The sequence below is a fragment of the Podarcis muralis genome, chromosome 2, assembly GCF_964188315.1.
Source record: "Podarcis muralis chromosome 2, rPodMur119.hap1.1, whole genome shotgun sequence".
Taxonomy (NCBI): Eukaryota; Metazoa; Chordata; class Lepidosauria; order Squamata; family Lacertidae; genus Podarcis; species Podarcis muralis.
The window spans coordinates 15,651,277-15,673,999 of NC_135656.1; the positions used below are offsets into that span (position 1 = coordinate 15,651,277).

The 22,723-nt window shown below is 42.8% G+C and overlaps 2 protein-coding genes and 1 long non-coding RNA gene across 7 annotated transcripts in view; 1 reads left to right on the forward strand and 2 right to left on the reverse strand.

Moving 5' to 3' along the window:
- Positions 1 to 5,177, reverse strand: part of LOC144326885 (uncharacterized) — an 18,865-nt gene extending 13,688 nt beyond the window's left edge. Inside the window, exon 1 of the long non-coding RNA XR_013391770.1 lies at positions 4,981 to 5,177. This is a non-coding gene — a long non-coding RNA (uncharacterized LOC144326885). The remainder of the gene's footprint in view (positions 1 to 4,980) is intronic.
- A 2-nt stretch (positions 5,178 to 5,179) lies between these two features.
- COX14 (cytochrome c oxidase assembly factor COX14) lies at positions 5,180 to 9,055 on the forward strand. Of its 2 annotated transcripts, none has more exons than XM_028710752.2 (2): positions 5,180 to 5,304; positions 8,631 to 9,055. In XM_028710752.2, exon 2 carries the CDS (start codon positions 8,636 to 8,638, stop codon positions 8,810 to 8,812), a length of 177 nt encoding a protein of 58 aa, XP_028566585.1. In that variant the 5' UTR covers positions 5,180 to 5,304; positions 8,631 to 8,635; the 3' UTR covers positions 8,813 to 9,055. The 2 variants fall into 2 exon arrangements, with proteins under 2 accessions (XP_028566585.1, XP_077780054.1); XM_077923928.1 differs by lacking the exon at positions 5,180 to 5,304 and adding an exon at positions 7,430 to 7,566.
- Positions 9,056 to 12,034: 2,979 nt separating this feature from the next.
- Positions 12,035 to 22,723, reverse strand: part of CERS5 (ceramide synthase 5) — a 36,669-nt gene continuing 25,980 nt past the window's right edge. For 3 of the 4 annotated variants that reach the window (XM_028710779.2, XM_028710769.2, XM_028710761.2), the window contains 2 exons: positions 20,139 to 20,295; positions 12,035 to 13,297 (listed from right to left, as the gene is read on the reverse strand). In XM_028710779.2, the coding sequence (XP_028566612.1) occupies positions 13,145 to 13,297; positions 20,139 to 20,295 (310 nt within the window). In that variant the 3' untranslated portion in view covers positions 12,035 to 13,144. Of the gene's footprint in view, positions 13,298 to 17,367; positions 17,466 to 20,138; positions 20,296 to 22,723 lie in introns of all 4 variants that reach the window. The other variant, XR_013391769.1, reaches the window with a different exon arrangement.

Below are 22,723 nucleotides of genomic sequence, written 5' to 3' on the forward strand. Positions count from 1 at the left end.
CTGGGTTAGCGGAGTCTGTAACCTGAAGCGTATGTAACCTGAAGCGTATGTAACCTGAGGTACCACTGTATTTAAAATGATCCAGATGCTAATTCATAATAAAACAGAAATGCAGGACCTAAGGTGCAATAGAACACAGGGCTCCTTTACCTTTATTCCTTGAGCAGAGGAGAGGATTTTGCCAACAGTAACTTGTTTCGAAACTAGGACGGGGGTTGGCAACCTGCGGCCCATGAGCTGCCCGCTCAGTGAGTCCCTGTGCGCTGCGCTAAACAGGTGCAACACAGAGCGGGGACTTGCTTCCTCGGTGCCGGACAGATGCGATCCAGCCCAGGGAGCAATCTCTGCAGGAGTGAACCGGCACAGGCGAGGTAAACCTTGCTGACCCCTGCGCTAGGACAAGACAATTAAAGCACCTTTGTTGTTGTTGTTTAGTCGTTTAGTCGTGTCTGACTCTTCGTGACCCCATGGACCAGAGCACGCCAGGCACCTCTGTCCTCCACTACCTCCCGCAGTTTGGTCAAACTCATGCTGGTAACCTCGAAAACACTATCCAACCAAAAGCACCTTTAGATACCTTCAAAAGATGAGTGCGGAAGCTTCTTGACTTGGCCACTCAGATCTCCTTGCTTTTACCACAAGGGTAACAATGAGTTTGCCTGAGTATATTGTATGTTATCTCCTACTTCAGTCATTTATAATTGGGAACCAAATCAACTTCCTTCCTTCCCATAGTGTTCTGCAATATGCTGGTTTTGCAATTACAATTGTACCTTATTTTGCAACCGGGATCCGTTCCAGAGCCCCAGCCACTAGACGAAAAGGATGCAGGGCGAAGCGCTGCATCTGTGCACGCATGCGGAGCAGTTTGCATTTCCGCGCATGCGCAAAGTGCAATTTAGCGCTTCTGCGCATGTGCAAGCGGCAAACCTGGAAGTAACCCGCTCCAGTACTTCTGGGTTTGCCGCGGACATTCGCCAGAATGGATGCTTAGACGAGGCAGACTTTGGCGTGTACTAAGATGCAGTAAGTATTTTTAGCCTCTCTTTGCTTAAATGGTTCTTATAACTTTATTTCTATTTAGCTTTGACTATTATTACTAAAGTGCTTTGAAAGAATTTTCCTTCACATAGGCCTAATAAGATGTTTGGGCTACACTGTGTCCATAAAGTGGGTTTGCTGCTTCCATTAGAGATATGTTAAATCTACATTAATAATATTTTTTCCCAAGTACTCTAAAGTTTTTCTTGCAGCAACCCTTTCCAGTGTCTAAGGGCACATGATGCAGAAGCATAGCAAGTCTCTAGACACGGTTCAGGCAGCTCCCCAAAGGAGGAAGAGCCACACAGAAACTACACGTCCCAACATGCACTGCGGCGTCAAGACATCCTTTTAACTGCCCAAGATGGGCGGGGGAGAGAATCTAGAAAACTAAAAACAGGTGAAGAGGGGCACTAGACTACTAACATGTAGACTCGCGTACAGAACTCAGTTTCTGAGTTCATTTGGACACCGTTTTTAGGGGGAACCTAAAAAACAGTGGAGAAATGCCAGGTTTTAGCCTATTTTTAAGCAGCAGCTAATTGCCCGCCCTGCTAGTAGGAAAAGACGGGAATTTACGATTAGATGCATTTGTTTTGTGTGGGGAAAGTGCAACCGACTGTTTTATTACAGTATCAGTGTCATGGAATTCTACTCAATATTGATCCAGAGCAGAACTCCAACATATAAAATTAAACTTAATTACAAACTTTAAAACTTAAATTAAAAACTTAAACATGTTGCAGGATTCCCCAAAAATAGACCAGAGGCAATTAATATATCATCCAGCAGAGCTGTACTGCTACTGAAGGCAAATGGTCACAAATCCAATACATTCAGGAATGGCACTGTCCTTAAGAAATCCAGTTGCAGCAGACTTAATTTAAACTTACAATAATTTATAATAAGTCTAAACATTAACACTATATATAGCACACTCAGAACCAGATTTAGGTTTGATGAGGTCCTAAGCTACTGAAGGTAATGAGGCCCTTTATATGTCCAGCTATCCTTTGTCAACAACAAATTGTCACTGTTTTTTGTGTTGAATATATGCTATATGGTAATTTATGGACCTAATAGGTATCTAAAGCCATGTGCACATAACAAATAGGAGCCTACACAACACAAAACACTGTTGCTGTATGTAGGTTTTATTTTATTTGTTTTTTATCTTATATTTTGGAAACGTACATCCAGGGGCTTTTTTGCTTTAAATTTTTTTGGGGCCCCCAAGAGAGTGGGGCACTAAGCTATAGCTTGTTTAGCTTGTACATAAATCCGGCACTGAGTCCACACCAGAAGGAAGCTAGAAAGAGAAAATGAAACCCAGGCTCCTCCTGGCCCTACTTACCCTGTTTCCCCGAAAGTAAGACATCCCCCGAAAATAAGACCTACTTCCAGTTTTGCCTCTCGCTGTAATATAAGGCCTCCCCGATAATAAGGCCACCACGGAATATAAGGCCCCCGAAGCTACCGTAAGGCATTGTACCGTATACAGGTAATAAATTTCCTTTTTTTTTTTTGTTCAACAATAAATGTGTACCGTATTCTTCTTCATGGAAAAATAAGACATCCCCTGAAAATAAGACCTTTGGGAGCAAAAATTAATATAAGACACTGTCTTATTTTCAGAGAAACAGGGTATATACCGGTAGTCAGCATGACCTCGACAGAAAAGTTAACGGATAAGAGTTGTGGGGTTGTTGGTTCTTTTACAAACATTGTTTTAAACATCCTTTTCCATTCGTTAGCTATCATTTCCCAGGATGAATTTTTGGTTTTTCACCATTTGAAATGCCTCCACATGCGCATTAACTGGAACCCAGGTGGCGGCGGCCCAAAGCGGATTTGTTGTTGTTTAGTCGTTTAGTCGTGTCCGACTCTTCGTGACCCCCTGGACCAGAGCACGCCAGGCACTCCTGTCTTCCACTGCTTCCCGCAATTTGGTCAAACTCATGCTGGTAGCTTCGAGAACACTGTCCAACCATCTCGTCCTCTGTCATCCCCTTCTCCTTGTGCCCTCCATCTTTCCCAACATTAGGGTCTTTTCCAGGGAGTCTTCTCTTCTCATGAGGTGGCCAAAGTATTGGAGCCTCAGCTTCAGGATCTGTCCTTCCAGTGAGCACTCAGGGCTGATTTCCTTCAGAATGGATAGGTTTGATCTTCTTGCAGTCCATGGGACTCTCACGTGTCTCCTCCAGCACCATAATTCAAAAGCATCAATTCTTCGGCGATCAGCCTTCTTTATGGTCCAGCTCTCACTTCCATACATCACTACTGGGAAAACCATAGTTTTAACTATACGGACCTTTGTTGGCAAGGTGACGTCTCTACTTCTCAAGATGCTGTCTAGGCCTGTCATTGCCCTTCTCCCAAGAAGCAGGCGTCTTTTAATTTCGTGGCTGCTGTCACCATCTGCAGTGATCATGGAGCCCAAGAAAGTAAAATCTCTCACTGCCTCCATTTCTCCCCCTTCTATTTGCCAGGAGGTGATGGGACCAGTGACCATGATCTTCGTTTTTTTGAGGTTGAACTTCAGACCATATTTTGCGCTCTCCTCTTTCACCCTCATTAAAAGGTTCTTTAATTCCAAAGCAGATTACCTGAGCGGAATCCTCTTTCATGCAAGTTTTGGACGACGATGCTATACCCAACTAAGATCCGAGGGGCCTACACTGCAGGGCTGCCATGGCCTTAACCCACCAGTCGCATTGGCATACGCGGTTCAAACCCCTGAAACTGCTTTCACACACAAGAAGCGCTTCAAAGAGGTTTTTTTGCCAGTGGTATGAAATTTACGGCATGTAATGCCCTGAGAGAGAATATTATGAAAATGATATACAGGTGGTACATGACACCAGTCAAGCTTGCAAAAATTTATCACTTGTCCGATAATAAATGTTGGAAATGTAAAGAAACTGAAGGTACATTCTTTCACCTTTGGTGGACGTGCCCAAAGATTAAGGCTTTCTGGGAGATGATCTATAATGAAATGAAAAAGGTATTTAAATATACCTTCCTGAAGAAACCAGAGGCCTTTCTCCTGGGCATAGTCGGCCAATTGGTGCCAAAGAAGGATAGAACTTTTTTCATGTATGCTACAACAGCAGCAAGAATACTGATTGCAAAGTATTGGAAGACACAAGAATTACCCACACTGGAAGAGTGGCAGACCAAGGTGATAGACTACATGGAATTGGCAGAAATGACTGGCAGAATCCGAGACCTGGGAGAAGAGTTGGTGGAAGAAGATTGGAAGAAATTTAAAGACTATTTGCAGAAATACTGTAAAATTAATGAATGTTAAAATGACGTTGGAATGAAAATAAGTGGTGTTGGTAAACAAAAGTAATAAGAATATGTAAATAAGGTTTGATAATGGATGGGAATATATTGTTACAATAGGTTAAGATTAAAAGTTAAGATATATGAAAGAAGGTTAGGATTTGTTGAATTAATTATACAAATGGGAATACCAAAAGGGGAGGTGTGAGGAAGTCAAGAAAATAAGCAAATGAGTTTATAATGTCATGAAAATTGGATTTGTGTTTAAATCTTTCTTTTTTCTTTCAATTTCTGCCTTTCTTGGTTTCTATACATATTCTTTAACCTGTATTTTTTTCTAGTCTTTCTATATTTACTATCTTTTTTCTTTTTAATACTGTAACTGTTTGTTTGTAATCCTTTTAATTTGTAAAGTTATGTGTATTTTGTGAAAAATTTAATAAATATCTTATTAAAAAAAACCAAAAAAAACAAAGAGTTTTTTTTGTTTTGGTCTTTTCTGCTAACTTCGAGGCTCTTTTTGTGGCAGGTACATCCCACTCCAAAGGCCACCCCACCCCAAAAAATAACACTGGAAACAGCCGTCTGTCAAGGGTGCTGGGAACTGTAGCCAAACTACCGTTCCCTGCAAACTTCTGAGGGGAACCCTACCTTTCCTCAATGTATTGGGTGGGTGCCGCCCGGCCGCCGCCATCTCCACTCGTCTGCCTTCCTCAGTGCGCCAAACGGACACGGGCGTTTCCCGCTACGGAACACCGGACTCGCGACTCTTGACTTTTTCCCAGCTCTATGTCGACGCGCCGCGGCTGGTCTTGCGCGCGGGAGGGGCGAGAGGCGGGAAGCGGTCGATCCGGAAACCGCGCCCTTTGCGCGTGCGCCAAAACCCCGGAAGTGAACCCTCGCCAGCTGCGCGCGCAAGCAAGGCAGCTGAAGGAGAGGTTTTTTCCGCGACTGCGCCAGGCGGCGGTGAATAGAGTGAGTTATTGGGACTGGCGTTATATTGTTTTTATTAACTTGTCAGGGCTTAGGGAGGGATGGCATTTTTATTTTATTTTTACAGATAGTGGTAAGAGACTGGCTTGCGGGGGGGTTGGACTAGATGACCTTTGGGGACCCCTTCGAACTCTATGGACGAAAACCAACTTAGTAGAGCTGATGAGACGCTGTTAGCTGGGGCTAAACAGGCGGAGATGCAGCCGGGGCCACTCTTTCCCTGAGGGACAGGGTTGCCTCCTGGCCTGTATAATGCAGGATTGCCCACATATTTCGGGGTCAGATCCTGCGTCCTGTATTGATACTGCTTTGTCCTGTCTTTCAGGTCGTCTCCCTCTCTGCCCAGTTAGGAGATTGTCTCCAAATGCGTGTTTGGAAAGCTGTGTGAAAGGTCGCGGATTTAAGCTCTGGGTGGCCGAGCACAGGCAGATTGACAAATTCAAATGTGTGCACGTGTGTGTGTGTGTGTGTGTGTGCGCGCGCGCGCGACACACACACATTCCAGAGGGGTCATCCCGTTATTAGGCTGTAACGGGTTGCTTTATTGCATGGGTGGACAAACTAAGGCCCCGGGGCCGGATCCGTCCCAATCACCTTCTAAATCCGGCCCGCAGATGGTCCGGGAATCAGCGTGTTTTTACATGAGTAGAATGTTTCCTTTTGTTTCAAATGCATCTCTGGGTTATTTGTGGGGCATAGGAATTCGTTCATTTTTCCCCCTTCAAAATATAGTCCAGCCCACCACAAGGTCTGAGGGATGGTGGTCCGGCCCCCTGCTGAAAAAGTTTGCTGACCCCTGAGTTTATTGTCATTTATTACTTATTTATTGGATTTATATATATGCTCGGGGGTCTCAGGGCGGTTCACAGGAAAGATCAGCACTGAAGTCACTTCAGCACCAGAGGCGGGGGGGGAGAAGTCATCCACCCACCCGAACCAAGGTGTCCACCCTAGTGAGGGAGCACTGCAGGCTGCGTATGGCCATGCCTCCTGCATTCCTTCCTGTCCCCGGAGGCACAGGTGGTTTCCGTGGCAACAGAGTACCCCTATGATGGGCTGGATTATGGACTGGGCCAGGCAAGTCTGAACGCAGACCAATTCTGTCTCACTGCAGAGACTGCCAGTTTGCTTCCAAGCCCAATTCAGACTTCTGGGTTTAAAATATGGGATGCCTTTCTCAAGGACTTTTTGATGCACATGCCCTCTGAGGATGGCAACGAGAAAATGGCTGTTTTCAGTTGGGCCCTTCCTCTGTTTGCTTCTCGTCAGGAAAGCTTAGGTGGCATCAACCTTTCTTCATATTTTTGGTGCCAGCTCAAGACATTTTTATTCTCCCAGGTGTTTTTGTGGGCATTGATATTGTGGATTCTGTTCTTGTTTTGGTTGTATAAGGGTATCCAGTCTCGGGGGTGGGGGGTGGAAGGGTACTTCCCCCCCCCCACATCTGCAGTAGTAATTCAGAAACATTTTTTATCTTACTTTTAAAATACGTATTTCTTATTAATTGTATTAGTATGTCTGTTCTAAGTTGCTTGGGTTTTTTGTGTTGTAGAGTAATATAATAACAAAGTAAATAATAACAAATCTTATGCTATGCAATAACCACCCCAAAAAATCCAGGGTATAGTGGGTTAGAGCAGGCATAGGCAAACTCGGCCCTCCATATGTTTTGGGACTACAACTCCCATGATCCCTAGCTAACAGGACCGGTGGTCAGGGATGATGGGAATTGTAGTCCCAAAACATTGGGAGGGCCGAGTTTGCCTATGCCTGGGTTAGAGTATTTGGCCTAGATTGGGGAGACCCAGATTAAAATTCCTGTTCAGCCATAAAGCTCACTTGACCTTGAGCCAATCTCTCTCCCTCTCTGTGTCTGCTTAAGACTTAAGTCTTTAACAAGCCTAAACAATATTATACTTGGAAATGTTTGCTCATCTAGAAATTCAGTAAAATGTTAACCAGTAAAAGGGACCCCTACTGTCAATAGGCAGCAGATATGCAGGCTGGTGAAATTCCCTCTGTGCATCATACTCCCTTTTTGAGTACAGGCAATTCCCCATTTACGCGAGGGTTAATGTTCCCAGGCGGTGTGTGTGTGTAAGTGAAATTGCAGATATTGGGAATACCATTGAAACACCCTCTAAACTCTGGAAACCATTGAAAACCCCTTTTTAAAAAAACCACCAGCAGCATTTATCAGACTCTGTCCAAACCTCTTTGCTCAAACTCCCACAGGCCTCAAAGGTCAGTATAAAGGCTCCTGGGATTGCACTTGCAAAAGCTTGTAGGATCACTAGATGCCATTTTCACCTTTTTTGGGGGGCCATTCTTGCCTCTTTAAGTGCCACTTTTGGGTTCACAGCAATGTGCGAGTGTGCAGTCACACGTGACTCGAATGCACGTAAATGGGGAGTTGCCTGTAGTCTATTGTGCCTCCACCTGGTCCGCAAATCTTTACCCAATTATCCATTTCGTTCCTAGTCCCTATCTCCTTCAAGTCTTTTGAGAATATACGTACCTGGCATTAGGATCTTCCTGAGCCTCTTCTTACCAAGCAAACAGAAGTAAACCATACATGCCTAGTATGAATTATATGTCAACTGAAAGAACCCAAGGAGGGAAATAGGAGCTTGGATATATATTCTCCCCATCACCACCACCACGGTTTTCCCCAAAACAATTTCACTCTTTAGATACTGAAAAGTCTTGATTATATTGCTAAAGGGGACGCGGGTGGTGCTGTAGTCTAAACCACAGAGCCTAGGGCTTGCCAATCAGAAGGTCAGCGGTTCGAATCCCTGTGACAGGGTGAGCTCCCGTTGTTCGATCCCAGCTCCTGCCCACCTAGCAGTTCAAAAGCAAGTCAAAGTGCAAGTAGATAAATAGATACCACTCCGGCAGGAAGGTAAACGGCGTTTCCGTGCACTGCTCTGGTTTCGCCAGAAGCGGCTTAGTCATGCTGGTCACATGACCCGGAAGCGGTCTGCGGACAAACGCCAGCTCCCTCGGCCTATAGAATGAGACGAGCGCGCAACCCCAGTCATCCGCGACTGGACCTAAAGGTCGGGGTACCTTTACCATTGCTAAAATATGCTTTTCTGTTCAATTCCTTCCTTTGATCGTACCTCAGGTAAAATGGAAATGATTAAATGAGTTATTAATAATAATAATTTATTATTTGTATCCTGCCCATCTGGCTGGGTTTCCCCAGCCGCTCTGGGCGGCTTCCAACAAAGATTAAAAATACATTAAAATGTCACACATTAAAAACTTTTCTGAATACTAACCTCCCTTTGCTTTCTTCACAGCAATAATGGCTTCTGCAAAGCGGCTGGCTGACTTTGGCTATAAAGCATTCTCTGGGTCCATGATGCTCCTTACCTTGTATGGTGGCTACCTCTGTAGTGTCAGAGTATATCGCTTTTTCCAGAGGAGGAATTTGCTGAAGCAGCTTGAGCAGCAGGAAATAAACGCAGCAGTTAAGGACTGAACACTGTCCTGTTGTCTGACATAGGATGCTTAATGAATACAAGACTGGTGTGCTGCAATAAAAACTCATTTCAGAAAATGCAGCCCTGGAATCTGCCATGAAGAATCACTAATTCAGGGTGTGATGCATAAAAGGATGGAAACACCTATGCAATTCAGCAGTAATTGAATGTTTCATATGTGGCTTGCTTTTGTAAATATACACTGCTAGCAGCATCTAACTATAAAAGATGTGTTCACAGAATTGTTTCCCTCTTTATTTTTACATCCTCCTGTCCATTTAAAGAAGGAAAACAATATGAGGATAAACCGTTTGCCACAGGATTCCTCTGGCTGAGCCTGCAAGTTTGCAAATGATTTGCGGGTGGGTGTTGTGGTACTTCATCTATTTCCATTTACTAATTTCCTGCTCCAAGTTTTAAAGCAAAGGTGCATCTCACTGTCTTTACATCTGGGTCAACAAGTGTTTCCATGTGGGAATAAATCATGTCGCCTTGACATACATATTCTGATAAAGACACGTGAAAATAGAAAATCTGACAACAATTGCGGGTGTGAGGATTGCCGAATAGAAACCTTGCCAAAAGCAAAATAATCTTGAATGAGATGTTGCATTCTCTGATCCTACTTCAGCAAATGAGAAGTCTGCCCTTCTGTTATTGCAAATCCAATTATACCATCTGCTGTGCAACTGTCTGGCCACTGTCTTTTCATTTCTAAATAATAATAAACAAAAGCAAGAAAGAGTTCGCGAAGAACAAATTAGGCAAGAAATAAAATTCTCATTACCACAGGCTGGATTAGGATGGCTTCATTCCACCTGCTGTAAAGTAAGATTGTATCAAGGTATGGTGAAATGGTGTGTCAGACAGCATGGCTCCAGGGTAGCTATAGTTTAGCAGACACTACTAATTACAAAGTTTATAGGGCCGAGGGAGGAATATGTTGGAGCCTCCGTACGACCAAGCTGTGAAGGCTGCTCCTCCGGCGGTGATTAATGACCTAAGCCTTTGAATGAGACTTCAGGCACGCTCCCCATTACGCAGAGTACCCAGACAGCAGCAGCAGAGCCAGAAATATGTGCTACATTGCTGCATTATTTCTGACTACGCAGGACAGAAAAGAATATGCGTCTGCTCTCTGTGAGAGACAGAAAACAACAGGAACAAAGAAACAGGAAACCAGTAACTTCAATATCCGTCTCCCATCTCCCGTGAAACTTCCAACAGTCTGGAATGTCAAACGAGTCTTGTGACTCCCAAGAACTGCACAGTGGTATAACAGAAACCTAACAGAATAGTGTTCAGAACTGTCAAGGCCAGGGTGTTCTTTTTTTAGGTATGTCACATGTAGATTTTCTGCTAGATAGTGGTTATCTCATGCCTTCAGTAAGCTGTTAATGTCTTTCTACCAGTTACTGCCAATTCCCCTTTGTAAAATAATGATTTAGGCCAAAATAGTTTAGAAATGCTCATTCATCCTTTGCTGTTACCCTTCCCGCTAAAAAGTCATATAAACGGCTAGAAGCTTCTCATTTAGGAAGTCAACGTGACGACAGCAAAGGCTAACCTTTCACCAATAGGGTTTCTGTACCTTGAGAGTTTTGTACAAGAAAAAAACTTCCATTATTCCTAATCCCTTTTCCTTTTGTGTTGTATCCTTTAGATAGAATAGAAAGCCTGAGAATAGAAACTGATTTATCATTGATAGCAGTAAACTGCTCTGGGAGCCTTTTTTTGGCTGAAAAGTGGAATATTTAAAGTATAAAATACTTTCAATAAAGTATAAAAATATTTTAAATAGCATATAAAAATACTTTCAATAAAATAATAGATGCTACAGAGGAGGTAAGGATTAGGATGTGTGGCAGCCAAATACTTACTGTAACAACTAGCTTGGCCCTAAAGGCTGTGAAACTTATTAACTATCCATTAACTACCACTCTGTAAAACTCCCAATTCCTATACACATGTTAGCTCAAACCAGAAAAAAGGAAGCTTCCTACTTAAACTGGCAATAAAACTTTTAGAAGACACCTGAAGGCAGCCCTGTTTAGGGAAGTTTTTAATGTTTGATGTTTTATTGTGTTTTTACTTTTCTGCTGGGAGACGCTCAGAGTAGCTGGGGAAACCCAGCCGGTGGGTGGGTGGGATACACACACACACACACACACACACACACACACACACACACATACACACACACAGAGTAATATTCTGTGTGCTGCTGGGGCAAAATGGGCTGTTCGCAGTGTGGGGCAGGGAGGTTATGGAACTACAGCATCCTAAGTCCCCTCCTTATCCCATATACTATGCCAGACCTGGTATCTACCTAGTTTTAATATCCCCATTGAAGTCAATGGGAGGGAAATGGGGGGTGGGGTACACAATCATGGCAAGAAAAAGTTGCACCCTTACTTCCTGCTTGTGCAGGTCACAAGAAGCGGCAACAGTACCACCTCTGATTTCTCCTGTCCTTCACCCAGGATATGACTGTTATAAATTGATACATGAATGACACAGAGGTCAAACGGAAAAAGGCAACATTCTTTGGACTATCTAGGGCAGCAGCTGTTTTCTTCTAAATTAGACTCTGACCCAGAATCATTTGGTGGCCCTGTAACAATACTATAAAATGGTAATTAGCAGTTTTTGGCTCCACTTCTTGGTTGTAGAGCTTGTAAAACAAGATCATCACACCTTAACAGAGTTCAGAAAGAATCTAGCAGGCATAAAGGTGACTGCTAACTGTAAGAAACATGGAATATTACTCTAAGGCATAGCTTTCCAAACTTCTCACATTAGTGGCACACTTTTTAGCTATGCAGGAGGAGAGCAGGGAGCATTCACGTGGCACACCTACACAATACGGCCAACACACGTGTCGCGACACACCGTTTGGAAAGCTCTACTCTAAGGCCAACTTGCACATACAAGTAGACCCCACATGCTCCATGGAAGTACACCTGGCTGTTCCTAGATTGAAAGAGGGGCCATTTGGGAGAATCAGAAACTCTGGATGCTGAACATCTTCTAGAACGGCATAAGGCCCTGGATGGGTTTAGTTCAGCTAACTGTACCCACAGAATTAATACCACTAATGTGCTATTTGCTTTGCAGTGTTCAAATTTCCAGCACCATCTACTGCTCCTGTGTAACTTGGCAATGTTAGCAGAATATTACCTAAAATCAGAACGCACACAACCTTCCTCAGTAAAGCAAAATTCACAGACCCAACTCTTCAAGCAAATTTATTTTTAATCAGAGTAAACAATAGTATAAAATGATAATAACTCGGGGCATTTTCAAAGTCCTGCTCATGACAACAATTTGCTGCCTTTCATCTCCCCTGAAGTACCATTTAGTAAAAGGGAGGGAGGGACTCAAAGCCCTTGTGTGGCAACCTCTTTATCCCACAGACATCTCACCAAAAGACTCTGAAGCAGGTACAGGCGGCATGCTTGCTTCTCTTCTGAAAGTAGAAGCGTCTATGGAAAAGTCGGCAGCAGAACCAGATCATCCATGCCTATTATCCTAGTACACAAATTTATCCACCTCTTCCTTGTAATTCCTATGTGACTCAAAACCCATAGCATTCGTAGGAAAAACAGGTGATTTTAGGAAGTCAAAATGAAGACTCTGGAGACACTACTCCACTCTGGGGGGGGGGGGGAGAGCAATGAACGCCAGCCTTGTCTTCCCACCCACCCAAACAAGCAGACGTAAAACTTTATTAGCAAATGGGATCCCAACAACATATAAGCAGATTGCTCAGTCGGCCTGTCTCTACCACCACCAGGTTGCTATGTCTAGCTGTGGCACATCCCAGACTCCCTAGGACACAGCTTTAGTCCTTGCTGCTAGGAGCATGGAATATCAGCTTAGACCAGGCCACAGTGTTTAAAAAACAACAACCCTGGAATGCAATTAAAAAGTGAGAGGCAGAACCTGTTTGAGATCCGAACCTTCAGAGTTGTTGCAAGAATACTTTCTCTCAAAGTTTCAGTTGATCTTTAAAATAAAACAGCCTCCCCCACCTCTCACTCACTCTCTCTCTCTCTCACTCTCTCACTCACACGCTTCAGCAAACATAGGATACCATTAAATGCAAAATGGCTTAATTTCTTTAAAATGTGAAACTGGAAATAGCTTTTGCACTAGCAATCAACTAGATTCCTTCGGTACAAAACTGTGATGTGCCTGTTTCAGAACTGCTGGAGGATTTGGGGGGCAAAGCGCCGGCATGAGTAAAGATTTCTTGGGGATATGGAGTTAAGACATATCTAGTCATTTGAACACAAGTCTGTGTTTTCTTGAGGCCTCCCTGCCGGTTCTTACTCCTCTTCTGCCCACTGCCCACTAGTTATGTGGCCGTTAATCCGACTGGTATCATTGCTTGAAGAGCTAAGGACTCCTTTCCTGCTGCTTGAAGTCACATCTTCCTCTTCGGAGCTACTTTCGACATCACTGCGTTCATCTTTTAACACCTGACAGAAAGAAGCAGAGTAAGTCTATCACAAATATAAGGGCTAATTTGAAAATCAGTTAAGCACTCAGTGTAGCATTCACCATACTATACTTAGCTATTAGTTGTTTAGATGGTATAGTTTTCAAATTTAGTTGTGAAGTTTGCGAAGAACAACCAGGAAAGAACAGAGTACAGAAAACAAAGAAGCAGGTATCCTCAGTTTTTCTACATAGCCACAAAAATAAGGAAATTTATATGAAAGCTTCCTTTGGAAGGGCAGATTTCCACCAAGATCAGAAATGCTTTTTTGCAGGAGTTGTGGCTGCTACTTTTGGACCTCAAAACATTGCGAGGGAGGAAATGGAATATATTATTTCTAATGCATTTCCATTCTTCGCAGAATTTTTAAAAAAATAAATGATTTGCTTCTCTGTCTTCCAATTTCTGAAAAGTGTTCAAGGAGCCAAGAATCTAAATTTTAAAGCAAATAAAATAGTAACTTCATTCAGAAAAATAACTAACCAGGTGCCAGAATGAAAATATATCAAGGATATTATAAAATGTATGCAAAATATTTAAAGGAAATAGCAAAATGACATTAAAGAGGAAGCCAGATGGATCTCCCAGGGCAGGAAATTCGACTGCTTGGTCACTAAACACACCTGAGCTACAAGGGAACATCATAAAGCTGATGGGAAGAGGTTCACCCTACAAACAGAATGCATCTCAGCCCTTCAAGGGAAAAGGCCACATAGCCTTACAAACATTGCTCATTCTAATGGATAACAATTTAAACAGATACCATTCTTTCAAGGATAGCCCAGGAACACAAGAGGAATATCTCCTGAAATGCAAGTACTACAAGTGCACTTTTCACATGACCAGAATTAGCCCAAGTCTAATTTTGCCATCAGGCATATTAATTAACCAGGTAAGGATATATTAAAACAAAAACACCAGACAAGTGGTGAAGAGGTCAGACTTTCCCTCAATGACAGGGATGGGGAATTCAGCCACGGGTCACATGGCAGTGGTAGGTGGGACCAGAAGCAAAAGCACAACAGATCCCACTCTTACCTTCTGTAAAGGAAGCTACTTCCTGCCTCATTGTGGCTAGAGGTTTACACACATCAAGGCATGCCAGCAAGAGACATTATAATAGTTCAAGGGTACATTCCGGCCATGCAAAACCACCTGAGGAAGGCAGGCACTGAGCAGGCCCAGTAGAGGGAGGGGAGCTGGGGGGGGGGGAGACTTGAGCCCCAGAGAGTCCTGAGGGGTGAAGAGAGAACTGGAGAGCTGCATTCAACCTGTGGTTCAGGCTAAATTGTGATTGTGGTCTACATAAGTTTATTCTTTATATATTCATAACTGAATACACACACACACACACACACACACACACACACACGTATTTATAATAGAGACAAGAACGTATTTCAATAAGTGGTTCCTGGGTGATGTGATGCCATGCAAAACAGGTACAATAATATTTCTTGAACCCACTCCTGCTATATTACGCATGCAGACTTTATATAAAAAAAGAATTATGTAACACTCAAAAGCTTGCATACACTTACACTAGCAAAAATCTGCCCTAGACAGCTTTTCACTGTTGGAACATCATCATCATCATCATCATCATCATCATCATCATCATTATTATTATTATTACATTTCGGCCTTCATCACAAGATCTCAGGGTGGTTCACACAAGATCAAAACACATGTGAATAGTTAAAAGAAAAACAGCAAAATGATAACTCCCCCTTCCCACAGACACATTTAAAAGGCTGTAGAATATTAATCAGCCAGAGAGAAACGTTTTCGCCTTGTGCCTAAAAATATATATAATGAAAGTGCCAGGTGAACCTCCCTGGGGAGAGCATTCCTCAAACAGGGAGTCACTATAAAAAAGGCCCGTTCTCATGTTGCCACCCTCCAGACCTCACGTGGAAAAGGCACATGAACAAGGGCTTCAGATGATGAACGCAGAGGTCTGGGGCGATTTCTATGGGGAGATGCAGTCCTTGAGGCATAGTGGTGACAGCACATTGTGGCACTGTGCACTTCTTCCTCTAAAAGTAATCCCATGCCACTGATTACAGTGGGAAGTAGCTTATTAGTGGCTGGTGGTGGGGGCCTCATGTGGCTTTTTATTTTTAACCTTGTAAGCACTGGCGCAATAGTGCAGGTGAACATTCAGGGAGCTAAAGTGGGGGAGGGAAATAAAGTACTAATTTACAAAGCTTCATTTATTGTAGAAAGTGTGTGTGTGTGTGTGTGTGTGTGTGTGTGTGTGTGTGTGTTTCTCACGGCTACACTATGACAAAGGGCTGCCTTCTCTATTGCTTGCTAATGGCTGTGAAATGCAGGAATGTACACGAAAATGGGCCAACCAAAGGTTAAGATAAAGGTGAGGTGTAAAAGCTGGGGGGTGGGGAATGTTTTTAAGGTTTTAAGACACTCCCACTGAAAATATTATAGTGTGATGCTACAACACACCACAAGCACTAGCGCATAGAGAGAAGGACCACCACCACCCGTAACAGAACGGCTCTGAAAACACACAGAACAAACAGGAAGAAACTGCAGGAAGGGTACAGATTAACTAGTGCATCATGCGGCAAGTGTTTTAGAACCTATGCGCAGCAGGGGGGAAAATCCTCATGCAGACTGGCCCCCAGGTCCTATAAAGTTCACAGTCCATTTCGTATTTATTGTTTCCATGACTTGCCACAAGGTGGCAATAGATTACTACTGAACAGTAAAGGCACCAGGTGTTGCTGCAAACAAGGCTGAAATGCTCATATCATAGTTATATACAGATTATTCTATCTCTGCTGTGGCAGCTGTCAAGGGTAGGCCCTCCACTTGTGAGCCTGCAACCAATAGCACTGATTTACATAACACTCAGGATTTTTACCCGTGCGCCTAATGCGCACTAGGTATGCTCAATCTATCCACACCCCTGATTACAATTAGGCATATGGACTTTGAACAGCCCTATGGAAAGGATGGCAGGGCACCTACCAATGACAAGTTAATGATTGACAGGGTCAACTGTAGGTGCCCACTTCTCAAGAGCTGCAAATATATATTGCCTGATATCCACCAAATGCTTTTAAGATCATAATAAAAATGGAAGGCAGGCGTAATTAACAAAAATTGTGTTATATTTTATAGCCATTTGTGGCAATGGTTTTCCTCATGTGAAGACTAGGAATACTATGCGGCAGGCTTTTAAGTCTCCATATCCAAGATTCCAAGGTCCACCACTTATAAATGGTGCTGATTTTAACTCTGAAAACTGTAAATGACCCGGATCCACAAGGACTGACCATGTCGGTTTTCATGAAGTCTGGCTTCATGATGCTAAATTCCATCAGCATCCACAGTAGGGGCAAGCAGCGATTTTATTGGTGGTTGCTCAGGCCTCATGCAACACTTTCCCAACAGAACCCACCTACCTACCTATCTATTATTATTATTATTATTATTATTATTATTATTATTATTATTATTATTATTTACATACTGCCCTATACCCAGAGGTCTCAGGGTGGTTCACGGAACAAAATCAAAATATAAAACCACAAAATATATAAAACCTACCAATGCCATTTTCATAACATTTCAGAGAGAAACAAACAATCTCATTTGTTTGCAACAAATTAACTGAACTAGGTTTTCAAATTTTACATGCTGTTTTATTCAGCCCTTTCTTTAAAAAAAAGTATGTGTTTTTAGAGCGAATATTCATTACCTGATACATTCTGACATTCTTAATTTTCTATGCTATATTTTCCTTTCCAAAGAAAGGAAGATTTAATTGAAAAAAAAAATACTAGCAAGATGAACCACAGAGCTGAAGGTCCACAGATGAAGGTCGTACACAAAGATTATAGCCACCTACGTCAATATCAGAGACCTGACTTTCTTGTGAGCAGTTTTCAGATTAACTAACAACTGTTTGAAAGAAACCTGCAAAGCACAACTGGTTTGAGGCTAAACAGTGTTCAGTCTCGTTTTAGACACAGGTAGTCCCCCCGCTCCCCTCTACCGGCCACAAGAGCAGATTGCACTTACATACAAGAAGAGGAAGAGATCCAGCTTCAGTCTGGCACAGAGAAAGGAGGAAGAGAGAATGAAGAATACAGAGGAGAGTCCTTCCCTGACTAGGTCACCTGATCAGGAGAGAAAAGCAAGGAGAGGAGAGATGCAGGTCTCCTGCAAGATACCCCAGCTTGAAAATCAGCTATAGCCACTCAGCAGATAAATGAATGAAACAAACATGGGTGAGATCCAGACTTCCCCTTCCGTTCATGGAAGGGACTGAGATCCAGCTGAAGATCCTGTTTAAAGAAAAGTGGAATGGGCAAATTTTACTGATTCTCCCCTTCCCCAGCATTCTTCAGCACTACTTCCCAAGTAATTCTGGAAGGCTCCCCTCAACCCGGCTTGTTTGCTCCCCAGCTCTACTCATGGCACATCTAGATTCAATCCACAAATATATATGTAATTAAGATACAAACACAGGAAAAGAAAAGACGCAGTATCTAAGCTGCAAGGCAGAGAAGAAATTGGGGTTATTTGAATGCGCAGAAAGTACTCAGGCATTATTAAAATGCTCTACAGGAAAGCAAATGCCCAATACTATAGAACTGTTTATTTTTGTAAATATACAGTATTTAGCTAAGATTCTGAATCTGAATTGTTCAGATAAATTCTCTCTCTCTCTTTTGCAAATCTGCTTCCATGGCCACTTTCATACAAACAAGTACCGTATTTTTTGCTCTATAAGACGCACCAAGTTTTTGGAGGAGGAAAACAAAATATATATATATATTCTGAATCTCAGAAGCCAGAACAGCAAGAGGGATCACTGCGCAGTGAAAGCAGCAATCCCTCTTGCTGTTCTGGCTTCTGGGATAGCTGCGCAGCCTGCATTCGCTCCGTAAGACGCACACACATTTCCCCTTACTTTTCAGGAGGGAAAAAGTGAGTCTTATAGAGCAAAAAATACAGTAGTTTTCACTTCTTTCCTACATAAAACTATAGCCTCTCCTTCTCCCACAAAGCCCTGCAGACACAATAGCAGGCTAAACACAAGCCCTTCTTTGAGAGCCAGAGGTCTTAATAAACTTAGCTACCTGTCCTCCTTCATGCCAATGTCCTCATCTGAAAAAAGTGAAGCCAAGCTAAGTTCTGAGAATATAGTGGCTTTCAATGCTTCTTAAAGAAGCGGCTTCTAAGAGTCAGTTCTAGCACCTATGCTCAGCAACACTGCCGGTAAGGGCCTGGAGCGCTCACTGCTACAAAGCAAAGAGGAGTTTAGCAGCAAGGCCCTTTTGGCCTTCCATTATCACCTTTCCTTCTGCTGGGTGTATATGACACACTGATCAGCTCCTGGAATTAAATATCTCCATTTTTGGTAACTAGAACAGTGAAGTGGAATAAACGGAGAAATGCTCCAGAATGTTACACTGGAGAGCAATATGCACAAAGGATAGGCAAACCTCCTGCATTATGATCATTATGATCAGTATGATCTGGATCAGTGCAGCATCAATTCTCATTTCAGAATATTCCTTCTATGCCACTGCATTTTAAAACAAAAAACCCAGAGCCCTCCAGCCTTTCAGTGCAGTGTTCCTATGTCCACTAACAAGGGTTGGTATGTGATAATACAGAATCCAGCAACTCAGTATCTGTTTTTACAATTTACATCTTTAAAAAGTGCTTAGGATTGAGAAGACAGATTTGAAAGTGTGTGGGAATTCAAGAAGGGGGAGCCAAGAATGCCAAGCATTATTCCAGTTTTTATAGGCTCTGCCTAGCTTTGTGCTGCTCCCTGATGCCTATTAAAACGTATTGTGCACACTTTGTGCATTATTATTTATATGGACAGATTTTACATGGTGCTGTTTCAAGCTTTTCTTGGTGCATACTTGTATTTTTTAGCAGTTGTTTACCCCAAGCACTGTTAGGTAACACTGTTAGGTAACATGAGAGCCAGTGTGGTGTAGTGGTTAAGAGCGGTGGACTCGTAATCTGGGGAACCGGGTTCGATTCCCCGCTCCTCCATATGCAGCTGCTGGGTGACCTTGGGCTAGTCACACTTCTTTGAATTCTCTCAGCCTCACTCACCTCACAAAGTGTTTGTTGTGGGGGAGGAAGGGAAAGGAGAATGTTAGCCGCTTTGAGACTCCTTAGGGTAGTGATAAAGCGGGATATCAAATCCAAACTCTTCTTCTTCTTCTTCTTAGGTAGGCCAGGTTTATCTGGCAGCTATAAAATGTTGGTACCAGAATTCAGAGTGCAAAAAAACATTAAGAGCAGCCTTGCTGGATCTGACAAAAGGTCCATCTAGTTTTCATAGTGGCCAACCAGATCTGCTGGGGCAGCATTTCCTACTTCAGTCAAACCTAAGCCTCTGATGTTGTCTGGTGGGGAGCATTTGATATGTAACATGAAGTACAGCTCATCAGGGAATTCTGAGCAAAATTGTGATTCACTCTGCAATTGCACCTTTACAAGTGCGTAACATTCATCAATGTGAGAGAACTACTTGGGTGGTCTGGATAAATATGGGCAGTCTGGAGAAGGATCAAGAGCAATGGCTGGTGTGTTTGTGTGTGCAATTACTAATGGGAGGAAGTAGAGTGGTGTGAAGAGAGACAAATACTTTTCTCATTCTAGCAGCTACTTAACATATAAATTAAAATGATATCGAAGTAAAAAGTTGTTATCTCAGGCAGCAGTCCACCTTCTTCAAAGCCACAGGTGTTTGTGAAATATGCAAAAAAGGAAGCAAGTATCTGGGAGTTCCCAGTGCTTAAGCAAGTTGGAATGCATACCTTCCCTCGTGCCAGGGCCTTGTAGGCAATGCGAATGATGAAATAGGACCAGATGACATTTAGAACTTGCAAAATTAGAAGAAGCCCGTTAAATAGCCACCATGATGGATAAGGGCCAATTATTTCCTTGCTTTCAAACAAAGTTGTGTTCAGTAACCTGCAAGACAAAGAAGTGAGTTGTTATATTGGCACTTTGCTTATCTTTCACAACTCCCAGCTTCTAGATAGAAACCAAGCTGACTGGACTACAAAAACATCTGCCCCATAAAAAAATTCCTTTACGGAATGTTAATGCCTTAAGATGTCCAGTCTTAAGACATCTCAGTATATGAGTGGACATCTCAGAGGCACAGGTTTCTTCTCCATTCAGTTTTTGTTAATGCTTTCATTGAGTCAGGAGCTGAAATGCTTAGCAATTCATCTATTTCCAGAAAAAAATAAAAAGGTCTGTTGGTTTTACATGTTTAATGGATTTAGGAAGCCTTACACTGACAGAAAATGTGTGATTTACCCCACTGCACCTTGCTGCAGCAGGAAAATATCAGCTCTATTAAGGACTTTAAAAAGGGAGAAAGCCAATGAAATCTGAGGCCTCTGGTTGCTAGAACTCAAGAGAGCCTGAAACTCTCCTCCCGCAGGTCTTCATTAGTCAAACCTGCCTTTGCACTCTCAGAGGAGGGACCTTCCCACCTCTAAAGGGAAAAACAGTTTCTACATGAGCCACCACATGCTATTTGATAAGTGCAGTATGGCATTACACAGTATGCAACCACTGAGACAGCAAAGTCACTTCCCATTGCAATTTGAGATAAGCAGGCATACCCGGGAAACAGGGGGATTACAATAAGACCAATGGAAACAGCATTAAAGATTCACTGGCTCCCTACCACACGCCAAGGGCTTGCTGAGTGATATAGCAACAATACGTACAGGCTGCCATGGTGTAATCACAATCAGTGGGGCCAGTAGTAAGAAGATTTGTTTGCTTGCACAGACCAATGCACCAGTGCAAGAAGACATTTCAAGTCATTTATTACTCTGAAATCTCTCCTCGGTTGAGGGAGTACTCTACTGTCATAGCTGAAAATGATAACGAGGATAGAAAGTTGGCATGAGTTGGCTCAGAGGGACATCTGTCAATCACACCTCAAATGCAGATGTGCTGGGCAGCCTAATTCCTCTTCCCAAATCACTCAGCACAAAGGAGCAACCCTGGGTTGCAGGATTCCTCCTGGATTCTCATGTGTCAACAGTAACTCCTGAAGAGCGCTTTCTACCTGTGTAGGCTCCCTGTGTAATCCAGAAATCTGGACAATCCAAGTTCTAAATCTTGCAAGGGCCTACACAGATATATAGTTGAAGCAGGGCGCCTTTTCTGAGTGGCTAGCAGGAGCCACACAGTATAACAAGCGATACTCAATGGCTTCCCTTTCAATACCTCTGTATCCACACAAGTAATGCACAAAGTATCAAGAAGAACTGTTCAACAATCGCCACCGATTCAAACTGGCCCCTAAACTCTATGTGCACATCTACATGCGCCCCATTGTATTTTAAACTTGAACACATATCTTATTTTAATGAATTGACTTTTGCACAGCTTCGGAAAGCTTTTACAGAGCTACGACTAAATACAATAAGCTCTGCTTATAGAGATGGGAGACATAGAGGCATACCAAAAAACGAACGTGTTTGCATTAGGGGATGTTCTGAAGTAGAGGACCTTATGCATTATGTCTTGCACTGTCCGTTATATAATGATGCAAGAAAAAGATTTTTGGTACCTATAATGACAGGGTCCCCTGGCCAGGACCCCCTTGATATGATGTTATATCTCCTTGCAGACACAGATAAGTATGTGACCTGCCGGGTAGCACTTTTTGCAACTGCTGCTAGGAAAATTAGAGCAAATTATATAGCCAAGGTAATCATTAACTGTAAAGGAGATGAATTTATTTGATCCTATCTATCTACCTCAGGCTATGCTCTATCTTTGTCACTCACCAAACTCTGAGTATAAATTGCACACTGTATTAATTGATATTGTTTTAACATTAGTGACCATGTGATGATTTTAGCTTATGAATTTTATTGTTTAATGTTTTTATTTGTACATTGGGGTACTTTTATAGCTTTGTTTAGAGTACGTAATGTTTTAATAATACAAATGTTTTAAGTCTTTTTTTACCAATTCAGTATATTTTCTTTTAATTGTCAAATAATTCTGTGTACATTGCGGCAGCCTTTGGCTATGTGCAATAAAAGTGACTGACTGACTGACTGACTGACAAACTGGCCCCGTCTGCAACCTCTGGCATTATGACTGAATGGAGACCAGGGACCACATTCCATATCCTGCCTCTCGAGATCAAGCTGCAATGGCACTGCGCAATCTGAAGAGATCGAAACCTAACTCAGGGCCCGCCGTAAGTATTTTGCCATTGTAAATAAAATATTGAAACAGCACAACCAAAACCTGGAGCTCCTGATGCCTCCTCACGCATTCTGCCAGGCCTTTTTGCTTACTGAGCCCCAAAATCAATCAAGTCCTTCAGGGGATATGCTGCTTATCACACAACTGTGAA

Bases quoted from the DNA above. Each gene is read 5' to 3' on its own strand.
- COX14 (XM_028710752.2), top strand. From the start codon at position 8,636: ATGGCTTCTGCAAAGCGGCTGGCTGACTTTGGCTATAAAGCATTCTCT.